The following is a 25,766-nucleotide window of genomic DNA, read 5'->3' as shown; positions in this document are numbered from 1 at the left end:
AGATGGTCCAGGTTTCATCGAGCTGTGTTACTTGCCAGTGACACGCCCTGTGAAAGTTACTTTCGTCCCTAAGTTTTACACAGCAGTCCATTTAGTCAAAAATAATTTCCATACTCTACTCCACAATCATAAATGTTTCGTGTCAGCGTCTTACAAAGTTAGTTTAAAGACCACGACTTTAAAAGGAGCTTTTGTTTTCCGATTATGCCGCGCAGCTGATATTCATCCACTGCTGCATAACTAGCAGTCATTCCTATTTAAATTAATACACTACTGGCCATTAAAATTGCTACACCAAGAAGAAATGCAGATGATAAACGGCTATTCATTGGACAAATATATTATACTAGAACTGATACGTGATAACATTTTCACGCAGTTTGGGTGCATAGATTCTGAGAAATCAGTACCTAGAACAACCACCTCTGGCCGTAATAACGGCGTTGATACGCCTGGGCATTGAGTCAAACAGAGCTTGTATGGCGTGTACAGGTACAGTTGCCCATGCAGCTTCAACACGATACCACAGTTCATCAAGAGTAGTGACTGGCGTATTATGACGAGCCAGTTGCTCGGCCACCATTGACCAGACGTTTTCAATTGGTGAGAGATCTGAAGAATTTGCTGGCCAGGGCAGTAGTTGAACATTTTCTGTATCCAGAAAGGCCCGTACAGGACCTGCAACATGCTGTCGTGAATTATCCTGCTGAAATGTAGGGTTTCGCAGGGATCGAATGATCGGTGGAGCCACGGGTCGTAACACATCTGAAATGTAACGTCCACTGTTCAAAGAGCCGTCAGTGCGAACAAGAGGTGACCGAGACGTGTAACCAATGGCACCCCATACCATCAAGCCGTGTGATACGTCACTATGGCGATGACGAATACACGCTTCCAATGTGCGTTCAATGCCATGTCGCCAAACACGGATGCGACCATCATGATGCTGTAAACAGAACCTGGATTCATCCGAAAAAATGACGTTTTGCCATTTGTGCACCCAGGTTCGTCGTTTCGTACACCATCCCAAGCGCTCCTGTCTGTGATGCAGCGTCAAGGGTAACCGCAACCATGGTCTCCGAGCTGATAGGCCATGCTGCTGCAAACGTTGTCGAACTGTTCGTGCAGATAGTTGTTGTCTTGCAAATGTCCCCATCTGTTGACTCAGGGGTCGAGACGTGGCTGCACGATCCGTTACAGCCATGCGGATAAGATGTCTGTCATCTGGACTGCTAGTGATACGAGGCCGTTGGGATGCAGTACGGCGTTGCGTATTACTCTCCTGAACCCACCGATTCCATATTCTGCTAACAGTCATTGGATTTCGACCAACGCGAGCAGCAATGTCGCGATACGATAAACCGCAATCGCCATAGGCTACAATCCGACCTTTATCAAAGTCGGAAGCGTGATGGTACGCATTTCTCCGCCTTACACGAAGCATCACAACAACGTTTCACCAGGCAACGCCGGTCAACTGCTGTTTGTGTGTGAGAAATCGGTTGGAAACGTTCTAGGTGTCGCCACCGGCGCCAACCTTTTGTCAATGCTCGGAAAAGCTAATCATACGCATATCACAGCATCTTCTTCCTGTTGGTTAAATTTCGCGTCTGTAGCACATCATCTTCGTGGTGTAGCAATTTTAATGGCCAGTAGTGTACAGAAAACGCATTACGTTCAGTCAAACTTTATTAATTAAGACTCGTTTCAGAGTATTCGTTCGGCAAACAGGTCTCAATTGAAGTTCTTAATTGAGTAAAATTGCTCTCAGAAGACAAAATTTGGCAGTAATTCCTCGTTAAATCACACAAGATGCGTATTATCCTTGTGGGCTCAGCATCACTCATTACAAGCAGTTTGGGCTGTGGAGTTACGGGATCGATCTAACCTCTTGATCTATGGAAAAGCTTGTTTGAAATACCTTCCCATGGAAGTCTGCACGCAGTCTTTCTCTCAGACCTTTATCGCGCTGTGGATATAGTCACAAGACGATTCTCATTCATTTCCTACGCAGTTCAGACACCATTACTAAGAGAATCGCACGTCGCTGTGTATCGTGTGTTGCTGCTCATACTGTACACTGCCGGAAAAAAATGCAGCACCTTCAAAAACTGTGCTCGATGGCACCAGGGTGTAATATGTGCATACTGAAGGGTTGTAGTATTAGTGATTCACTCGACACGGTCAATGACGATAAGTCGGCGCTCAGGAGTCCTGTCTCTGGACCCTTTGATTTTACTTTGCAGGAAATAACTGTGTGAATTTAGAGATGAGCAATGTTTCTAACATTCATTATAGGGTACACCCACACCCCACCGACGAATACTTACGCCTGTTGAGCAGCTTCAGCCATTTGAACGGGATCGCACTGTAGCCCTGATGGAAGCTGGATGGACACACCGTCGGATTGCAATACATCTTGGGTACGATATATCGCTGGCGTGTCGCTGCTTTCAACAGCGGTCAATGGAACACTCCCATGCCTGTAGACCTGGTTTAGGATGTCTTCGTACTACAGACGCACCTCAACATCGACGCATTGTGCGATCAGCGGTGACCGACCGAACGTCATCCAGGCACTAAATCCAGACACACGTTGCATCTGCTGTGTCATAAGGGACCATATGAACCGTATACTTGTAGCAGGATTAAGATCACGTGTGCATCTGGCCAGGCTACCGCTAACGCCACAACACTACCAAGCGTGGCAACTCCGGTGTCGTAAAAGAGTTAACTGGGGAGTAAAATGCCGCTCTGTTGTCTGCAGGTTCCGTCTGTGTGAGAGCGCTGGACGCATGCATGTGTGGCGCATGGTGAGCTCCTATTCCAGAGTGCATTCGCCACGGCACACAGCTCCCACACCACGCTTCATGGTATGGGGGGAGGGCAGCATCCGTTACAAATCGCGGTCACATCTGGGGTTCACGTAGGGTAGAATAACCAGTGCCCGCTACACTGCACAGGCTGTTACCTCTGCGCTACTGCCATTTCTTCGACAGAAATGTGATTGCTTTTTCGGAATGATAATGCACGTCCACAAACGGCTGCTGCAACGGAACGTGCTCTTCGTGGTGTACAGCTACTGCCCTCACCAGCAAATTCATTAGATCTCTCGCCAATGGAACACATACGGGAAATGATGAAGTAGGAACTAATTCATTTTCCAGAGTTTGCAAGAATCATTCCCGAATTGGATCAAGATGCTTGGGACAGTCTGTCGCAGAATGTCGTTCGGCACCTTTGTGATCGTTTACATACGAGAATATAGACCTGCATTGCCGCCGGAGGGTGGAAGGGGGAGGGGGGGTACGGTCCACTGGATTCTGATGTGAGTGTCTGACCACGCTCTACTGTGATCTATGTGTTTCATTTGGCCTGAATTTATTATCATATACTCCTACAATCATGAACTACCTCTCACCTCACAAGTCAATAAAATTACTTTATCACTGACGATGTTTAATCTTTTCCGTTTGTGTAATAGTCACCCCTCAATACGTGCTGATTAGCAAACTGATAACCAGTGACAACAAACTGGAATCGTATTCGGGAGCACGGCGATACAAATCCCCGTCCAGCCGTCAAGATTTAGGGTTTCCTTGATTTTCCCAAATCGATTAAGGTGACTGCTGGGATTCTTCCATTGGAAGGGTATGGCAGGTTTACTTCCCCCAGCCTCTCTAACGACGCCGTCGTTGATGGTACGTGTCGAGGCAGAGTCACCACGGCCGTTGTGGGACACTACCCTCGTCTGTCCACTACAGCCTGGCGCAGTTTCTTCCGAAACCGAGCGGAAAACTCGACAAGCCGTGCTCAGCCGTTTGCGGCCGATTTCACCTGGGCTGCGTCCTTATTCCTGAAAGCTCGGTGGGCGAGCTTAAGTGCGAGTCAGTGCTGGGCTGTGTTCGTAAGAAGTGCCACCGCCTGTCGGCAGCTGCTGGGAAACGGAGCATGAAGACGACAAACCTTCCCTACACGCATCCGCATCCTGAAGAGTCCTGCGAAAAGGACCCGGCGAGCAGGAGTTACGTGCTTGTACGTAACTGAAACCGGAAATAAAACTTCTGTTCATCATAACCAGCATATCACTTGAAACGTCCGCTTTATTAGGCCGTGGTCGAGGTATAAAATTTGCTCCTAACGTTTCCTCTCCGACCGCGGGCGATATCTTCAGAGGTAAAATGGCTAACTGCAACCAGAACTCGAGGGAGCGCCGATTATATAGGTAATGTAGAATGCACAATAGTCTATCACGTGACGTCGGCTACGAGATTATGGCTGGTATTGCCAACATTCTGGATTGAAAGTAATCGATCGCCATTCTTACGTTGCAATGTGGACATCCAAATTTGGTCTAATTTAACTCCTTCCTCTTCTCTGTTACAATTTTTTTGGTGTTTATAGATCTCAATAGCCTCTCTATTCATTCGTGCATGACATCTCATGTCATACATGAAATGTCATATCGAAAACATGTCATTGTCATGCGCATATGTTTAGAGAGGCTATTGAGATTTATAAACACCTTAATAATTTTAACAGAAAAGAGGGAGGTATTAAATTAGACAAAATTTGGATGCCAACATTGCAACCTAAGAATGACGATCGATTACTTTCAATCGAGAACGTTGGCAGTATCACCGATAATCTAACGGCCGACGTCACGTCGTAAACTGTCGTGTCCTCTACATTCCCTATATAATCAGCGCTCCTCGAGTTCTGATTGCAGTTAGCTATTTTATCTCTGAAGATGTCTCCCGCAATCGGAGTAGGAACGTCAGGAGAAAGTTTTACACATCAATTATGGCCTAATAGCCCAGACGTTTTAAGTGATGTCAGTACCAGCTCGCGAGGGTGTCTGCCGTAGCATCCCGAACGAGATAGCGGCGTTTCGCGTAGTCGTTATTGCAAGTCATATCAACAAAAACAATCACCTTCTTAGCAGCAGGCATTAAACTTTAAAACATTTATTTAGACGGGTTTCGCAGAGTTTGCTTTGTCATCGAGTGGCAGTTCTTGTTGTTAACTCAGGGGCACTGCACCTGGGAAATCAGCGACGTCAAAATACCTAAAATCTATAAAGTTTACCACGTTGATTGATGAATCCTTCTGATGGACTGCGGACAAGAAATATTTTGGAACTAACGCAGCATATCTGCAGTCTTGTTCGTCTCCGTCGTGTATTTTTCGCGAGAGATCTGTATTTGAGCTTTGCCCATTCGTTGTTTACAAAATTTCATTTTTATACTGTAAAATGGGATAATCAGAAACAGTTTTCAACTTCAAAAGAAAAAAAGCATAATTTTAAAAGTCGTAACATGAAAAATCAAAGTTATATGGGATTATAGGTCTTGTACTTAACTATAAACTTACATTTAGTTTTGGAACTTGGCTCATGAGTTTTGGAATCATATTCGGGAGGATAGCGATTCAAATCCCCACAGAGAGGGATGAATAGAAACAATAGTGTTAATCTTATTATTTTTTCTATTTATTTATCTTTGGGTTGAATGTGTTTTGCGTAGGAGAATGAGAAAGAAAGTTCATCTTTTTCTAAAAAGTTTTATTCAACAGAAAAATGGAAAGTATTGCATTAATTGTACTTTTTATCCTGTTTTCAAAATAAAAAATGTTACATCTCTAATTACTTTATTGTAAAATCATATCGATGAACCTGGTTTGCTTGTAACACTGACATAATGTTCAAAAATGATATCTTTGAATCTACATATCGTACCACCAGAAGCAACGAAGCGGTTTCGAGCAACATCTCCTTGACTAAAATCGACTCATTTGTTATTATAAACGTTTTTAGTGGACCTAGTTCAAAAAATAAAAAAACACCAACGTAGCCTTCGCCTTCTAATTAACAAAATTTAATTTGTGTACTCTCTAAAAGACTACTTACTTTTTTCCTGTAATTTAATCACAGTTTAATCTCTGAGGTTGAGAACAGTGCCAGATAACTATTTATTTCTGTCAGATTCTTTATCTCATTATTACTGTTTCTATTTGCCCCACAAATTCCGGAAACACAGCCATACATTTTCAGTTAACCAAACCACGAGTCAGGCTAAAGTATATTTTAAAACTGAACATTTGTTTAATGAAACGGAACCGCAAATTTGCTTATCATGTACTGAAGTTAAAACTACTCAATTTAGTCTGGTAGGTACTTACTATCAAAGTTCGAAGTTAGCAGACTCAGTATCCTACCTATATTTGTCACAGAGTGAACAAAACATCAATTGACTGTGCCATCAACATTTAAATTCTTAATTTCTCAGTTAGTTTGGTTCATTACCAACCTAGACGAACAATCATATTCCCATTTATCTTCCGACGTGATAGCACGGAACTTTTTTTGGAAGTTTCGTTTCCATTCACCACATTTTACAGCGTATCAGTGGCTAGTATTTTTACACATTTCTGCATAAATGAGAACGGTTTTTAGTTTATTTTACAAATATGTTATGTAAATTATTAAAAAATAATGTATACTACTTCATTTGACTTATGATTAATATTATACATTGCTTAATTCTAATTCTGAGTTTTATTATGCAAACTAAATTAGGCTGCAATTTGATCTACTCTGGAAAATAATACTTCTAGTTGTACAGCATATATTATTTTCTGAAAAAGATCAAATTTCAAACCTATTTAGTTTATATAATAAAACTCTGAATTATAATTTCACCTATTTTGAAAAAAAAAATGTATGCCTTTGTACAGCATGCACCATTCTTTAGTATGGATAGGAAGTAATACACATTTCTTTAAATTATATCGATGACATATTTGTAAAAAAGTTAGAATAGATTTCATCATGTGAAAGTTATTTGGAAATGTGTTAAAACATTGTATAACTCAAGTATAAAAATAACCTTCGCTCACCATGATACGAAAATAGCTATAAGGTATCTGTAAGCCAGCACAGGATAATTACTTGTAACTTCTCTGGTAAATATAAACAGTGAGTGTGAAAAGCTCAGATACAGAGCTCTCGAGGAAAGGACTGAACGAAGATGCAAAGGACTACAGGATATCATTTCTAAAATATTTCTCCTTACTAATCCACCAAAAGCATTCTACAAACGAAGTGATAAATTTAAAACATTGTAGGTATTTTAGCATAGTTGGTTCGCTGGGAGCAGAGTACCTGAGCTAAACGCTGAAACTGCCACCTTACGATCGAGCAAAGCCTCCGGAAAGCAGAGTAAATAAAAACTTAAAATTTAGTGACTGGTTTTAAACAGTCACGGAAACAGCTAACTAAAAATTCTTCCATTTTATGCTGTGCTCATTTATTTAACGTTGCAATGACAGCACTTTCTGCATTATGAGCGCGTAATACAAGTTTAGAATAGGCTATTCGAGATGTGAAGACGCCCCAAGTTGAATTAGCACATAGGTTCTCAGTCATGAAGAAGCAACCAAATAAAAAACCAACAATTTCTAATAAGTTCCCCGTTTGTCCATCAGTTTTCGCCAGTGATGTAAATCACGGCTCCCGGTGCAACAACAGTTTATCTAACACGACCTGCTCCGACTCACAATCAACTGACAACAGCTGGCGGCACCAAGTGTGTACTTATCTTTCCGAAGTTCAGACTATCGTAGACTTGCTACCTACAATGTTATCACTTGATAGTGACTCTGATCAGGATGGAACAACGTGCAGATGAAACTAGAGCTCAGTTTATCGTCATTGTTGTCATCCCATAATTGCAGATTGTCTCTCTACATGAACACTGAGAAAACGGTACAGCAAATTCTGTTACCGTTGTCTTTGGTGCTTCAACACGTCTGCAGCATACGTACTTGTTTGATAGTTGACACCACTAGTTTCTTTCGTAACTCGTCCACTGCCGACAAGCTACTACAACATTGTGAAGTAGATGAGCTTCTCAACGAAACATAAGCTACAAATTCGACTTACAATCTCACAGGAGCGCACAAGGCGCAGACGAGTTAAGTGTCAGTCTGTAACCAATTCTGTATCATTCTTCTGGGATTCCTAATTTTGCAAAGGAAGGAATCTCATGCACAAAAGAATAGGAGGACACTTTGCCATTGTATTGTTGAAGGATTCTCGTGGACTGGTTTAAGGAAATAGTGATAAACCTAATTCAGGATGATTGGGGGAGGGGGGGGGGGGGGAGATTTGACAAAATTCTTTAACACCTGCGCCACTTTGCTTACCAAGAACGTGTGCAAGAGAGCTTTCGTGCAGTCTGTAAGAACATGATAGTAATAGCAAAAACAAGATATGAAAGCCGCTGTCAGGCGTGGTGATCTATTCAGGATGGCCTCAAAGGGCAACAATTCGGTTGCGAGATCCGAACAATAGTTTTAAGCCGTCAGGAAGTTTCAACCAGGATATGCCCTATTAAGGACGCCCCTAAGAGCCGTACTGCGGATAGTTATCTTACACATGTAAAAGAAATTACGTGACCACTTGTTACTTCAGTCAGATTAGGTCAGCATATGACTGTTGCTGTTGTGGTCTTCAGTCCGAAGAGTGGTTTGATGCAGCTCCCCATTCTATCCTATCCCATGAGAGTCTCTTCATTTCCGAATAGCTACTGCACCCTACATCTTTCTGAATCTGCTTGTGTATTCATCTCTTGATCTCTTTCTACGATTTTTGCCCCTCACGCTTTCCTCCAGTACTAAACTGGTAATTCCTTGGTGTCTCGAATGCGTCCTATCAACCGATCCCTTCTTCTAGTAAGGATGTGCCACAGATTTCTTTCTCCACAGTTCTACTCAGTACCTCCTCATTAGTCACGTGATCTAACAAATTAATCTTCAGCATTCTTCTGTAGCACCACATTTCGAAAGCTTCTATTCTCTTCTTGTCTAAACTGTTTTTCGTTTCACTTCCATGCACGATCACATTCTATACAAATACTTTCAGAAAAGACTTCCTGACACTTAAATACGTACTCGAACGTCTCATTCTGAGGATGTTTCATTGTGTTCAGTTCGGGACTGCGGGATGGCCAGGTCGTTTCAGGAATGTTGCGTCCACAAACCATTGCGTCAAAGATGCCGCTTTATGACAGGATACATTGTTTGCTGATACAGACAACCATCATCGTCTCCAAACTGTTCCTATGTTGTACGCAGTGCACAGTGCCGTAAGATGTATTCACATCCTTCCGCATTTAGCGTTATCTTAAGCGCAATAAGCGGATCACACCCTAACCATAGAAAATACCTCCATACTGTAAACCACATTCTCTGTTCTCCACTGTTGGCACTACACATGATAGCAGGTAACGTTCTGAAGGCATTCGCCAGATCCAAACCGTTCTGGCTGATTGCCACAGGATGAACCGTGATTCGTCACTCCAAATCACTTGTGTCCAGTGGTGTAACCGTTTACGTAACCTTAAGGTCGCTCCAGAAATGAATGGCTTATGAGATTCTGCCTTAGTACTGTACCCTTTTCTTTTTAACTCCCTGGGCACAGTCATTGTTTTAGTTGGGTTGCCGGTAGCACCTTGAAACTCAATAGTGATTCCTTCTGCTGATTTCATGGTATTTCTTTTCTACCACTCTCCACAAAGCTCGTCAGTACATGAGGTCTGCTTGGTCTTAGTCGTGGTCGTTCCTTGGCATTTTCACTTTACAGCCGCATCACAATTTGGGTAGCTTTTAGAAGGGTTGAAATGTTCGTAATGGATTTGTCCGTGACATCCAATGATGGGTCCACGTTCAGAGTCACCGACCGCTTCTGCTGTTCCTTCTTTCTATTGACAACGCAGTATTCCCCACCTCCTTTTATACTGGCGCGTTCACCTCCAGTGACATCTAGTGGTCAATTACGTATTACATAGGGGTATACGCTTACCTTTTGTCGTGTAGTGTGCAAGCAATAATTCTTCCCACGACTCACGAGTGAATAGATGGGGAATAAAACAATTTTTGCAATGGGAAGTGTCCTCTTTTAAACACCTCTGTAGCCTATAAATGTAGAAATGCCGCATCACAACTATGGCGCAAAACATTCCACAGCTTTAAACCTGCAAGGAGAAATTCAGCATTCCCTCCAAATCAAAATTAGTCACGTGCTTGCTGGAAGAACCTGTGCCGAAGTTCTTCTACGAGGTGAAACCCCTTTGTTGCTGCTGGCACGACCCAGAAACAGGAGGTCATGTCGGACTTCAGTGGTTTTGTTTCCTTTTTCTCTTCGAGACGAACTGCTGGGAGTGGTGAAGCGTGTGGAAGAGAGAGAGAGAGAGAGAGAGAGAGAGGGGGGGGGGGGGGCATGGCAGAGGAACTCGACTGTTCACCGTAATCGTCAGTCGACCATATAATCCAAACAAACGCTGGCTCTGCATTACCTCTCGAAGCTCAACCGAAATGGGCAGTAACTCCAAGACAAAGGAGTCGTGAAAGGCTCATAACACACGCAGCTCGTCACAACGCCGGAACAAATTTCAGCGCAAATACGTGCTCTGTCTCTTTCTGCATTAATGAAATGTATATTAGTTATGCTCGTGAGCGTCTGCAGAAATTAATCCGAGAGGGGGAGGGGGCAACAAGACTAAAATTTCAAGAACACTTTTGATACCGCCTGTCACAAGTGGCTTCTAATCAGACTGCGTGCTTATGGAGTATCGTATCGGTTGTATGACTGGATTCGTGATTTCTTGCCAGAAAATTCACAGTTCGTACTAATTGATAGATAGTTATCAAAACAGAAATGCTAGCTGGCATTCCCTAAGGAAGTGTTATAGACCCTCTCCTGTTCATAATATACACAAATGATTTAGGGACAATGCGATAAGCCAACTTAAATTGTTTGCAGATGATACTGTTATTTACCGTCTAGTAAAGACATCAGAAGATCGAGACCAGTTGCAAAATGGTTTAGACAAGATATCTGGTTGGTTCGAGAAGTAGAAATTAACCCTATATAATGAAAAGCATGAGGTCATTCACATGAGTACTAAAATGAATCTGTTAAATTTCGATTACACGATAAATCACACAAATTTACATGCCATCAATTGAACTAAATACCTAGGAATTACAATTACTGATTAGTTAAATTGAAACGATCACACAGATAATGTTGTGGGTAAGAAGAAATAAAGGCTGCGTTTTATTAGTAGCAAACTTAGAAGTTGTAACAAATCCGCTAAAGGGACTGCCAACACACCGCTCGTCCGTCCTCTGGAAGAGTATTGTTATGCAGTGTGGACTCCTTACCAGATAGGATTGACGGAGAACATCGAAAAAGTTCAAAGAAGGGTAGCTCGTTTTGTACGATCGTAAAATGGGTAAGAGAGTGTCAAGCAACAGTTGAGGTGGAACTCATTAAGACAAAGGCGTTTTTCGTTGCGGCGAGATATTTTCGCAAAATTGCAATGCAAATATCTCCTCCGAATGCGAAAATATTCTGTTGCCGCCCACACACACAAGATTAAATGATCAACGCAATTAAACAAGAAAAATCGGAGCTCTCACGGAACGATTTAAGAATTCGTTTTCTCTCCCGCTGTCCAAATGTGGAACGGCAGAGAAATAGTGTGAAAGTGATGCGATAAACTCTCTGCCAAGCACTTAGGTTTGAATTTCTGAATTGTCGTGCAGATTTAGACAGTTATCCACTTAATATTTGTGTGGTAGATAACTTCGATGCTTAAAAAATAAGCATATTTCAATACTATATGGAAAGTACATATTTGTACGTTATTAATACGAACATCGACGACACGTTTTAGATTGTACGATCTGAAATTATATCCTCATATGATTAAAGCCAGGGTACCCGTCAAGGTATGAAATAAAGCTAGAAAATATTCCCACCAAATATATTCATGTTTCCGTAATGTCAATCTCTTATAACTCTAAAATAAAAAAATTTGAAAACCTTGAAATTTCACCTAATTTTCCCCTCTTTCTAGTACAGAAAATAGTATTTTCGCTATTCGCCTGCTGCATTTAGGCCTAGGCCTATATATTTAATGTAGATATTCATATCTACAATGAACCACTGCAGAATCAACTGTAATAGCTCTGTCGCGTAAAAGCGAATGTACTCGTAGAATCAGCATGCAGTCGTTAGTCTTCTTTGCCCACAGACAGGCTAAATTACTGCTGTGATTATGTTTTGCAGCAAGGAGAGGGGTGCGTATTCAGTCTACTACTAATATGTTCATGTTGAGCTGAGAATCTGCGTGTCGCATCCATCCTGATTGCATAACAGCGACGAAAGTGGCGGTGCACTAAGGAATATGTATTCATTCCTAAAGTAGTAGTACATCTATCGCTCTCGACAACGTTACACCTGCAGTTTGGAGGGGTGTCAGACAACCACTGCCAGAAATGAGTGAGGCTGTCTAGACCTCTACCGGCAACTATATGAACTGCCAGCTTAATAACTGGCGCCAAGACAAACTTTTAATTTCGACGTGTAAGCAAAACTTCACCCGAAGTTTCGATTCTCACTCCTGAAGAAGGTATGGTCTTATGAAATATCATCAACCTTTCTGAAACAACCTGTGCTATTGTTAAAAAAAGACGTTACGGCCATTTTAACGCTCCCTTCAGTTCAGCCTTCATAATGCTGAACCCAGTGAGGTTTTACAGTGGTAAGACACCTGACACGTATTCCAGAGGACTGTCTTGAAACACCCGTCTGACCATGAGGATTTAGGTTTTTCGTGATTTCCCTAACCACTTCAGGCGCATGCGGAGATAGTTCAGTTGAAAGGGTAGAGCCGAATTACTTCTCCATCGTTTCCTAATCTGAGCCAGTGTTCTATCCCTAATGGCCTCGTCATCGATGGGATGTTAAATCCTACTTCTTCTCTCTCCTAAAAAAAAGTCTGATGTGTATACTAATGCCAAACTCTGATGGCTCCTAGGCCTTCAGTACTCGCGCACGCTGTCCCAATTATGTCACATTTGTCTAGGTTGTCGGGCGACCTTTCAACGTTTACCGCGGTAATATTAACCTTGTGGCTAACTGAATCATTAACAAGAACATAATCACCTTCATCACTGTTGTCGGAATCCCTTGAAAACATGACCACCTTCCTATGTTTACAGGTCTAATAATGTCGCTGTCACTGTAATCGGTCTCAGGACCATAAAAACATAACGAGTATACTCACACAGTTATCCGGATCTTTATTCTCATTAGGAATGTCTGAGTAATCATCATCAGAAAACTCCGAAAGTATTTCAGATTCGTTCATTCCCTTCCATTTTCTAAAAGCAGGAGGAACCTAAAGACGAAAATAGTAACTATTTTCACTATCAAAATACAATCAGAATGCTAAATAAACAAGAAATATATGAAGACAATCAAGTTTGATGCTTTGACTACTAGTATAAACACCTAAATAAACGGAGTAATTAAAAATTTCGGGAATACATTTGTCTAGGTAACATATTTAAGTGATTAACGTTGCAAGATCACAGGTTAATGTATGCGCTAGCTAAGCCCTGGCAAATGTGAAATGTTGGTACATTAATAACGTAATCGCATGCATGCATTGTGTTGTATAGGTGCCGGATGTCAGTTTGAGGGATTGAGTTCCACGCCTGTTGCATCTGGTCCGTCAAAACAGTGACGGTTAATGCTGTTTGAGGATGATGTTGGAGTTGTCATCCGACGACACCCCATATGTGCTCGATCGGAAACAGATCTGGTGATCGAGCAGGGCAAGGCAACATGCCGACACTGTATAGAGCATCTTGGGTTACAACTGCGGTCTGTGAGCGAGCGTTAACCTGTTGGAAAACGCCCCCTGAAATGGTGTCCGTGAATGACAGCAAAACAGGTCGAATCACCAGATTGACGTACAAATTTGAAGTCATGGTGTGTGGGATAACCACAAGAATACTCCTGCTGTCATGCGAAATCGCATCTCACACCATAACTCAAGGTAAACATCCAGTGTGTCCAGCATGCAGTCATGTTCGCTGCATGCCCTCAACTGGCTACATTTTAACCAACAAGCGAACATCACTGACATCAAAGCAGAACCAGCTTTCATCAGAAAACACGACAGACCTCCAGTGAGCTCTCGCTTCAAATAACCAATTTGTAACGGTTCGCTGTGTCACTGTGGTGCCTAGTGCTGTTCACATTGCTACGGCAGAGTGAGATAATTAAAGTTAAACCTTCAAAACGTTGTAGAAATAACACCACTGGTTAGACTGACGTCAAATTGCAACGGAATAATATTGGAGAATGGGGAAAACGTATGGCAGCGGAAAAAATAGTGTGAAATTGGCGCTGTATGTGTCAGAATAGGTAAATCGAAACACCTATCATGCGCACGACCTATTGAAGTTGGTATAAACACGCCGGGTACACAGCTTTTCTTCCTTTCGTGTCTGCCACGTTCGCCATGACTGTCTCAATGCAGGATCAAGCTCTGCATGTAAAGCTGTATTACACGAATGGTGACTGTGCACACGTCGCCCTGCAGGAGTTCCGGACACTGAAGGGTTTGAAAAAAGGCGTTGATCCGATAACTGCCGTGGGTCTGGAGAAAATGATTCGGAAATTCGAAATGATGGGTACTTTTGATATGTAACCAGTAAAGGGAGGAAACGAATTGATTCGACATCAGTGGAAGCAGTGGCCACAGCATTGCAGGAGGAGACGAGTGGTGGTGTGCAAACGCTTAGTGCATGGAGAATTGCCCGAACATCGGACATACCCGTGAGCACGGTGCGTAAAATCCTACGAAACATCCTTCTTTGCTATCCATTCAGAATTACCCGTGTGCTCGAGTTGCTTCCTGTTGACCTGCCAGCAAGAGAGACCTTTGCTTTAGAATTTCTTGCTCGCGTGGAAATGGACAACGACTGGCAGTGGAAGATTTTGTGGATAGACAAAGCGCAATTCCATCTGACAAGATATGTCAGTACACAGAACTGTCGAATATGGGCCGCGGAAAATCCACACTCAAATCAACCAGTACCACTTCATCCTGAAAAGGTCACTGTGGGGTGCGGGTTTACGGCATCATTTAACATACGGCCCCATTTTTTCGAAGAGACAGGCGTTTCCGGTCCTATTACCTGCACCATCATTGGTAAGCGTTACGAGTGTCTTTTGCGCGACCACATCATTCCAGCTGTCCAACAGCGTGGTTGTGTTTTAATGGGATAATTTTTATGCAAGATGGCGCACCTCCGCATATTGCACATCTAGTTAAACAGCTGCTGAAGCGCCCTTTCGGAAATGCTGGAATTATCATCCGGCATTTCCCTACAGCCTGGCCGTCCCGATTACGTGATCTTAATCCGTGTGGCTTCTGGCTGTGGGGCTATTGGAAAGATGTGTTCAGTGTTCCGATTGCAAACTTAAGCTGTATTGAAGGCACGCATTGCGCAACACTTCCTGAATGTGACTGCGGAAACACTTCGATCAGTTGTGGAACATGCTGTTTCTGGATTTCAACTTGTTGCAGAAAGCGGTGGAAAGCATATTGAACATGTTTTGCGCCAGCCACGCGGAAATTAATAATCCGATTAGATTTTGATTCATGCTTTTCATGCGGTTTTTGGCCTCCGGACAACTAAAAACCAATGTGAGTGATGCCTTTTATACGGATTTTGGTCTCAGGACAATTACAAACCGATGTTTCCCATCCGATGTGATACGACCTTGCCGTGGGGGTAGGCTGACGTAACTAACCGTATCACACCTGTACACCCACGCACACTGAGTAGTACAGTTTGTTTAACATCAGACGTACACCTTAGGCATTGTGGTATGATTCATTTGTCATTTGTAGTCAACCGGTATTAAATTGTGATGCTTACAGCGCCATCTATTGCTACATTTTGTAACTATTTTTTCTTCTGCCACACCTTTTCCCCCTTCGCCGATAATATTCCGTTGCAATTTGATGTCATTCTAACCAGTGATGTTATTTTTGCAGTGGTTTGAAAGTTTAACTTCAATTATAATCACTCTGTATTTAAAGCAAACCTGGTTTGCTTGTAGCGCCACTCTGATGCGACTGGCGCGGAATTCTAATAGATTTCATCTTACAGATGCAGAAAGACGCCTACCGACTTTCGCTTATGAGGCATAGCTCCTTCTTGGTGTTGAGATTTTCTTTTTCGTCACAGCAGATGGCATTTACAAATAGCATATGGAAAACACCAGTTAAATCGAGATCCCTTCGCAATATGTTAATCAGTAAGATACTACGCTGTTCCAGACTCATCTTTGTACCCAGGATATTGCATGTCAGTTGTTTCGAACTAGTGTACTAGGAAGCTGGTTTCTAACTGTGCGTCTCGCTCCCTTGCGCAGGTTCAGGCGGTGCCGACACCGACGGGGCTGCTCCCCGTCCCCAGCACCAAGCTGGAGCCGCCGCCAATCCCTCAATCGGCCGGCGACTTCAGCTGGGAAGACGTGATCCCAAAGATACCCGATTCCGACGAGATGGGCATTCCCAAATGGGGCGACGAGCCCAGCGAAGAGCTGCAGCCGCCCCCGGTCGGTGTCTCCGTCGGTTTCCAGCTGAACGTAAGTGTCTAGGCTTGTAAACAGCTCACAAAGAAGCATCACCAACTCGACCTCGTATTCTATGGAGGAAAATGCACACTTGCAAGATATCAGCTTCAAAATTCGATTCCGCACGAAATCTTGGACCGTTATACCGCTAATACACAGTTAAGACCAAGGGCGCCCATACCCAATGGCAAGGGGAGCTGCCCCCCCCCCCCCCCCCAAGGTCACAGGGAAAGGAAAAAATATAGTGTACTCACGTATTTTTCTTTCAAGAAAATGATTCAAGGTCGAACAGTGGAAAATCCAGGATTGAATATGATAAAGTTATGAAAAGGATAGTTGCTACTCACCATTTAGCTAGATGCTAAGTCGTAGATAGGCATAACAAAAAGATTGTCAGAAAGTAGGCTAAGCTTTCGACCAACAAGGCCTTCACCGAAAATAAACAACATGCACAAACACACTCACGCAAAAGCAACTCACACACACTTGACCACAGCCTCTGGCTACTGAGGCAGGACTCAGTCTGTGTATTTCCGATGAAGGCCTTGTGGGCCGAAAGCTTACTTCTGACAGTCTTTTTGTTGCTCCTCTCTGCGACTCAGTATCTCCGCTATATGGTGAATAGCAACTACCCTTTTCATGGTTTAAAAGTCGGTATTAGGAAGTTTTTTAACAGGGTCGGAAATTGAACTTTTTCATACGTCATGTGGTACGTCACTATGCTGCCAACATTTACTGACAGCCGGCGGGGTGGCCGAGCGGTTCTAGGCGCTACAGTCTGGAACCGCGCGACCGCTACGGTCGCAGGTTCGAATCCTGCCTCGGGCATGGATGTGTGTGAAGTCCTTAGGTTAGTTAGGTTTAAGTAGTTCTAAGTTCTAGGGGACTGATGACCACAGCAGTTAAGTCACATTGTGCTCAGAGCCATTTGAACCATTTACTGACAGTATAGTGTGTATTACACGCGCAAACAAAATTGACACTCGGCGCGATGGCTGATGGGAGCGACCGTAAAGGCAATTCCCATTTACAGTCGCTCCCATCAGCCACCGCGCCGAGTGTCAACTTTGTTTGCGCGAGGACTATACACCCATGTATCACCAGTACACACGACGTCAAGAAACCTTTCTTGTTTTCTCTCGAAATTCTAAGAAAACGTGCTCGCCATTCTACAACGCCCTCCCTGTCAACCAGAAATGTTCGTCTATTTCTACATTTTTGAAAATGAAACCCCATATTCTTCAAAATTTTCCAGAAAGTGGTTCGGTTCCCCGAGAAATTAATGTCTACATCCTCATTCACCGAATTGTAAAGCTTTGGAAGAGTTTTCTTTTAACGTCGTAATATTCTAAGAACTTTCTTTTCAACAAACGCTCATCAAAGTCGTCAAGACACTTTGTCTTCTTCCTCAGTCTCTTGTTCCTTGGTGTCACCATTTTCTGACCACTCCGTCGGGTTTTCTTAACATCGTTCACAACATTGAACACTGTCCAATGTACATACTCTCTTTCCTACTGCGGCTGCTGCTCTCTCGAGAGCTCTTTCTAACGGTATTAGCAATTTATTCCCGTTTTTCTTCTCGACAGTACTGAACTACGTTATTAATCAAGACTTTTCCGTCTGAGCGTGCTCTTGGATAATGTATATTTACGCGATCACTGTACATTTGAGCAGACGCTTAGAATACGTAGCAGTAGGAACGCACTATGACAATGACGAGACTGCAATGCCGAGCCTCGTGAGTCGTTCGTGTACTGTCGAGTATTATCGGACGCGTTCGGTCGCGCCAGTCTGTAAACAAAACTTGCATCCCGCGTTCTGCCGTCGGCAATTGTAAAACTAACAGGTAATATATTTACAGGAGTTGCGCTATTGATCAATAGAAGGGCATTGGTTGTTTGTCTTGAGTACAAAAGTTCGCACTCGGGCAATAAGCGGGCGCAGTGGGGCAGAGCGTGTGACAAACAAGAGATAAGAGCAAGTTTAAAAACTGTACGTCCAGAAGGTCATAGCTGCGTAATATCAGAATAATGTCCAAATTGTCGCGCGGGATCCATTTCTGGGGCTGAAATCTTGCATGTATGCTTTTTTCTCCTTAAAATACGAGGTCGAGTTGGTGGTGTTTCCTTGTCAGAGGGATTTTTTTACTCGGAGAGTACGCCGTAGGCCTACTGCTGACACGTACAAGTTAAAACTGTGTACCAGGCCACAACCTGACAAACAATCTATATTACTAAACCGCTATCCCGGAACCTAGTACCAGTTGCAGGTTGCCTACGTAACGGTTTCCAGGAACAACAAAAATTTTATTTTCAATATTTCACGTGATTATCCACTTATTATTAAAACTTTTAATATGCTGTCATAATCTAATCATTAACAGGTATAATGTTAAGTCTAAAGTTTAACGCAATAACACAAATATTACAGTTAAAAACTGGGTGTTTGTCTTAAGGCAACGTAACTGACGGCGCTCAAATACTCCGAGTTTATTCATATGGTATTTGAAAATGGGAGCACTTAATGACTTCCGATAAACTTAACACACAATTTGAAAAGTTAAAGAAACTTTTTCTCGCTGACGCACTCCACAAAAACGATGAAAGGAAAAAGTTGTATCACTTAGCTACCATATTTTCGCAATTTGTGCAGTCAAACTTCAGCATTAAGTGTGAAATTTTAATGTATTACTTATTCACTACCAAATCTACTCGCAACAGTCTGCGGACGGTATCAAGATATACCGATGAAAGTTCCTGCAAAATTATATAATTGTACAACACATAGCTCAGCAGATGTGATGTCATAAACACTGGCTGGTTGGTTTTGGAGGAGGGGACCAAACAGTGAGATCATAGGTCCCATCAGATTAGGGGAGGATGGGAAAGAAACTCGGCACGGGAAGAAAGTCGCCCGTGCCCTTTCGAAGGAACCATCCTGGCGTTTGCCTGAAGCAGTTTAGGGAAATCACAGAAAACTTAAATCAGGATAGCCGGACACGGGTTTGAACCCCGTCCTCCCGAACGCGAGTCCAGTGTGCTAACCACTGGACCACCTCGCTCAGTCATAAACACTAGATTTTGCCTCAGAGTGCAAATTACCAAGGCAACATTCATCCCAGTATTTCACAATGACAGCAGTTAGTGAGACCTCTAACAAACTTTAAATATAATTTCAAACCATTCCTAAACTCCCCTGCAGAGTGAAAATCTCATACTGAACCATCCCCCATTCTGTGGTTAAGCCATGTCTCCGCAATATCCTTTCTTCCAGGAGTGCTAGTTCTGCAAGGTTTGTAGAAGAGCTTCTATGAAGTTTGGAAGGTAGGAGACGAGGTACTGGCAGAATTGAAGCTGTGGAGGCAGACCATGAGTCATGCTTGGGTAGCTCAGTTGGTAGAGCACTTGCCTGTGAAAGGTAAAGGTCCCGAGTTCAAGTCTTGGTCTGACACACAGTTTTAACCTACCAAGATGTTTCAAGTTTCATTCCTAATCTTTTCCTCACTTACATGCTCAAATACTTAACTCATGAGCTCATTCGTAAAGCAATCAGATGTTTTAGACATGGAAATTCATTCTTTAAAGAATTAGAGATGTACTGGTACCTACGTACCCTACCATTCCTTATCGTTCGCAACTGCAGCACCGTAGGCTTCCCCTCATACTCTTACAAAGTCTCATTAGGGTTTCATGATTCTGCAGGACTAGCATTTACAGGAAAACATAGGGCTACATGGTGGGAAATTTTTACAGTCTCAGCGTGAGGAAAGAAAATTGAAGACCTGTTAAATAATGATCAGTTTGGCTTTAACCAAAGGTACCTGAGAGGCAGTTCTCACATTGCACTTGATAATGGAAGCAGGGCTTAAGAAAAATCATGACAACATCAGATTTGTTGACCTACAAAACTTGTTTGACAATGTAAAATGATGTAAGATGTTTGATATTCTTAGGAAAAGAAGTGTAAGCTATAAGCGAAATTTGGATAGTACGGTGCTGAATATGTACAAGAATTTAAAGTAACAGATGAGACTGGAAGACCAAGATCAAAGTGGATTAGAAATGGTATAAGAGATAAATGTATTCTGTCACCCTTGAGACATGTGTTCAGCCACCCTTACTGTTCAAACTATAGGCATATATTGAAGAAGCAATGTTAGTAATAAAAGAAAGTGTCTGGAAAAAGTTGAAATTCATGGTGAAAGGATGTCATTGATAACATTTGCTGATGACATTGGTATCCTCAGTGTACACCAAGAAGGTCGCAGGAAATACTGAATGAAATGAACAATCTAATGAGCATACGTTACGGATTGTGAGTAGATCAAAGACAAACTAAAGTAATTACGAGTTACATTAAACAGTTTACTGGTACACTTGAGATCAAAATGGAGACTATGAAGCAGATGAAGTGAAATAATTTTGCTTCTATTATCTTGGGAGCAAAATTACATGTGGCAGTCAAACCAAGGTGGGCATTCCTAGGCAAAAGAAGGCTACTGGTACCAAACATTGACATTAACCCTGAAATTTCTGAGAATGTATTGTGGAGTGCAGCACTGTATGGATGTGAATCATGGACTGTGGAAAAATTGGAGAGAGAGAGAACTGAATTGTTTGAAATATGATGCTACAGAAGGATGTTGAAAACAAAGTAAACTGACAACATAAGAAATGAAGAGGTTCTCCTCAGAACTGATGACAAGAAGAACAAACACTGACAGATGGGAGGAGAGGATAAAAACTATACAGGAAGAAAGAGGTTTGAATGTATCCAACAGATAATTGAGGATGTTAGGTGCAATTGCTACTCTGATGTGGAGAGGTGGGCACAGGAGAGGAGACTGCACAAAGCTGCCCTACCCTCTCCACCTCGTCCCTGTGAACTCCCTAGCAGCACTGCACTCTCTGCCACCCCTACTACGACTGATTACCTCAGATGTTAAGTCCCATAGTGCTCAGAGCTATTTGAGCCACCCCTACTAGGCCTACCCCTCCCCACTCCAGCCTCTTCCTTAGCCCACCCAGTCCCCACTCCCATCATGCACTGGTGCTGCTGCTGGTAGTATGGCTACAGTTGCCTGTAGTCATGTGTGTGTGTGAGAGGCATTTGCATGAGTGTGTGTGTGCACGCATGCACGCACGTGTGTGTGTGTGTGTGTGTGTGTGTGTGTGTGTGTGTGTGTGTGTGTGTGAGTCATCTATTTTTGATGAAAGTCTTATGGGCTGAAAGCTTTATTTGGAACATTCTTTCTGTTGTGCCTACCTGTAACTCATCATCTCCGCTATATTGGACAATACTTACTAATTACTAAAAATAAACATATGCAGATATCACTTCTTTGTGTGTGTGTATGTGTGTGTGTGTGTGGGGGGGGGGGGGGGGGGGAGGGGTGAGAGAGAGAGATCAGTCTGCTGACTGATTGATGATGCAGCCCATGCAGCAATACTCAAGTATAGGTCGAATGAGTGTTTTGTAAGCCACCACCTTTGTTGATGGACTACATTTTCTAAGCACTCTCCCAATGAATCTCAACCTGGTACACGCCTTACCAACAATTAATTTTATATGATCATTCCACTTCAAATCGTTCCACACACATACTCCGAGATATTTTACAGAAGTAACTGCTACCAGTGTTTGTTCCACTATCATATAATCATACAATAAAGGATCCTTCTTTCTATATATTTGCAATACATTACATTTGTCTATGTTAAGGGTCAGTTGCCACTCTCTGCACCAAGTGCCTATCCGCTGCAGATCTTCCTGGATTTCGCTACAATTTTCTAATGCTGCAACTTCTCTGTATACTACAGCATCATCCGCGAAAAGCCGGATGGAACTTCCGACACTATCTACTAGGTCATTTATATATATTGTGAAAAGCAATGGCCCCATAACACTCCCCTGTGGCACGCCAGAGGTTACTTTAACGTCTGTAGATGTCTCTCCATTGAGAACAACATGCTATGTTCTGTTTGGTAAAAACTCGTCAATCCAGCCACACAGCTGGTCTGATATTCCGTAGGCTCTTACTTTGTTTATCAGGCGATGATGTGGAACTGTATCGAACACCTTGCAGAAGTCAAGGAAAATAGCATCTACCTGGGAGCCTGTATCTAATATTTTCTGGGTCCCATGAACAAATAAAGTGAGTTGGGTCTCCCACGATTGCTGTTTCCGGAATCCATGTTGATTCCTACAGAGTAGATTCTGGGTTTCCAGAAACAACATGATACGCGAGCAAAAAACATGTTCTAAAATTCTACAACAGATCGACGTCAGAGATATAGGTCTATAGTTTTGCGCATCTGCTCGATGACCTTTCTTGAAGACTGGGACTACCTGTGCTCTTTTCCAATCATTTGGAACCTTCCATTCCTCTGCCCCTCTACCTCTATTACAGGAGTATGAGCCAACAGATAAGTGGTTGTTACATGCCATCCAGGTTTTTCCATTGTTTGTAAGTATTGTCCAAACACTTCAGTGTGGCAGTTTCAGGTGGGAGTGTTTTAAACTATGACTGTGTAAGATAATGAAAGATGTTGAGCCTGCAGTACCTTGTTTATGGCACTACTAACCTCCAAAAACAATTGCCTGTTGTCTGTTAGGTCACTGATTGCTTCTCTGCTTTTGAAAATAGTGAAGAGGTAACTCCAGGTTCATTATGAGATTTGAGTAACACTCCCTCCAAAAAGAAATGGCAATAACTATCACTGTGTATCATTTATGCCTTCCCAGAAGCACAAACGATGGTTGTAGGCTGCCAGTCTTTTGAGAGGGAGGTGGAGCTTGTACTCTGCACCTTTCCTCTCCCCACAGTAGTCTAAATTCTCATTTTTTAAATGCTCATTGCCAACTCCTATATTAAAAGTGTCTACACTATGATTCAGTCCCAATGAATTTACCTTAGTACCGGTATGCAGGGTTACAAGTCCACCATTTCATTTTGTATCTGAGGTGATACCAAGATTTAGATAACAAACAAAAATTTCCAACACAAATAAAAATGTGTCTGAACCACACCAGTATGGCTACCATCAGCGTTGGTACCATACAATTGTTTAAATGAAAATGAAGATCTGTCTCAAGCAACACACAGAATGTGTTAGCTTCTCTGTTGCTGTCATAGAAATCACTGCCTTTCTTCATCTGAGGCCACTTCTTTTGAAATTGTGGCTTGTGATGTCTTTGTTAGGATGCCAACTGAGCCATATGTCATAACTACAACCTGTGGTTTTGCTTGACTTACATTTATATAACTTTGAGTCGAGCAGAAGGCCAATTACATGCAAGATTCAGTGCATTGTAATAAAAAGGACTGAAAACATACAAAAACACAAATCACTACAAAGTACCAAAATTAAAGTTAAGCAGAACACAGTTATTACAAATTTTAAATGACTGCATTCAATTTTGCGAGTACGAATCAGAAGTTGGATTTTGTGAAGGTAAAGTATTTTGAAAATTATCAGTGCACTTTTATTACTATTTTACTCAATTAAAAATCATGTTTTAAATGAAACAAGTTTTCTGAAATGAAGTACTTGACCTCCCACTTTGACTGAGATACCTCAACTGTTCCAAAAGGCCTCATAAGATAAGTAGAGCACCAGCTCTTGTCGCAGGCTTTGTGGGACTAACTCATGAAAGTATTCTGACAAAACATGTTGTGTCAGTGCAAATAAGAGATGATCCTGACTTTCAATAAAAGTTAGTCATAATTTCTGAAAGTAAAACCAAAAGTGAAAACTTGTGTTATGCAATGCAACCTTATGGAATAAATATGTGGTTAGTTAAATGACAAGCATGAAAAGACTCAGTAATTTTAAGTAATTTTATGCTATACCTAACAGTGTTTGTTATGTTAGATGAGAACCAACTATTATTATTGAAAATTTAAATTATAATGAAAAAATAGCGTTTTTTCTCAAGCAAAGCTATATTTGTGAATTGATTGCTTGCAGGTGGTCTTTATATAAAAATAGCAGAGGATTCAATAACACTGTATCACAAGTATTGTCACTCATAAAGAACTTTTTTTATTGTAACCCCACTGTATAATTAGACTCCATCTATCAGATTTGGCAGAGAATGTGGAGCAGAAAGTGATGCGATGAAATATTGAGGTATATTGTGTGAAGCTTGTTCTGGTGGTTCAGTTGGTAGCACGCTGCCTGTGAAAGGCAGGTTTGATTCCCAGTGTGGCAAACAGCTTTGGCTTTACACATGTTTATGTTTTGTTTTGTTTTATTTTGCTCCTGGGAGAGTATGTGCTATATTGGTGTGCAAGGTGCAAGAAAAAACCTGAAAGTAAGGTCAGAGCATGATAAGGGACATTGCTTTGAGTAAAATCTGCTCCTGGGAGAGTATGTGCTATATTGGTGTGCAAGGTGCAAGAAAAAACCTGAAAGTAAGGTCAGAGCATGATAAGGGACATTGCTTTGAGTAAAATCTGCCAGAGAACCATAGGCTGAAAATGCGCTATTACGGAGCTTTGGTCAAAAAACAGTAACAATCAGCAATAAGTGTGTGGATGACAATACCCCATAAAGAGATTTTCGCAAGAGGTTTTGAGGCTAATCTGACCATTAGAAACCAGCAGTTGAGTTATTAAGCATAATAACTATTATTTGGGTGCAGTTAGCTTAAATTTACACACTCCTGTATGTGCAGGCTGATTTTTTTGTCAGTTCATGGCTGTATTTCCAATAATTATGTATTTTTGATTTATGGTTATTAGTCAAATTTTAACTGTAATTTTTTTATTATGCAAGTATGACTTGTGTGACCTGTCACTTGATTCCATATGCCCTACCCTGCTCTTCCATTATTATGATTTTTATTCACCTCATACATACCAAACTAAAACTTTGTCTCAGATCAGGAACTGAATACAGACACAAGTGTTCCATGGGCAGCACTCTACCAGTTCAGCCAGATAAAAATGCCTCAAAGTCTGATTCAAGGTTTCAGCTTCCACTAGCTCTTCTCCAGTCCTTCCAGATTCCACATATTCTCTCTCCAATAATTCTACAGGACAAGCAACTACAAGAGAATAGCTGTAGTCCGTCTTAGCTACAGACTCATGATTGTAATTAAGATTAAGCAGAGCATACACCACGTTCAGAGTTTCATTCAAATAATGGTCTCAGAATTGTAGTTTACAAAGAATTCATTTATAAATCAATGCAATGTATATTATGAAGTAAGTAGGTAGTCAATAATATTACAGAAGCTATGGTAACTCTGT

General features: G+C 42.0%; 1 protein-coding gene across 1 annotated transcript in view; it reads left to right on the top strand.

Moving 5' to 3' along the window:
* LOC126419106 (uncharacterized) overlaps positions 1–25,766 on the top strand; it is a 96,416-nt gene that overhangs the window by 55,796 nt on the left and 14,854 nt on the right. Inside the window, exon 2 of the mRNA XM_050086205.1 lies at positions 16,307–16,522. Within this exon, the coding sequence (XP_049942162.1) occupies positions 16,307–16,522 (216 nt within the window). The remainder of the gene's footprint in view (positions 1–16,306; positions 16,523–25,766) is intronic.

This window comes from Schistocerca serialis, chromosome 9, assembly GCF_023864345.2.
Source record: "Schistocerca serialis cubense isolate TAMUIC-IGC-003099 chromosome 9, iqSchSeri2.2, whole genome shotgun sequence".
Classification (NCBI taxonomy): Eukaryota; Metazoa; Arthropoda; class Insecta; order Orthoptera; family Acrididae; genus Schistocerca; species Schistocerca serialis.
Note: the sequence above shows the minus strand (reverse complement) of the source record. Positions and strands in the feature narration are given on the sequence as shown.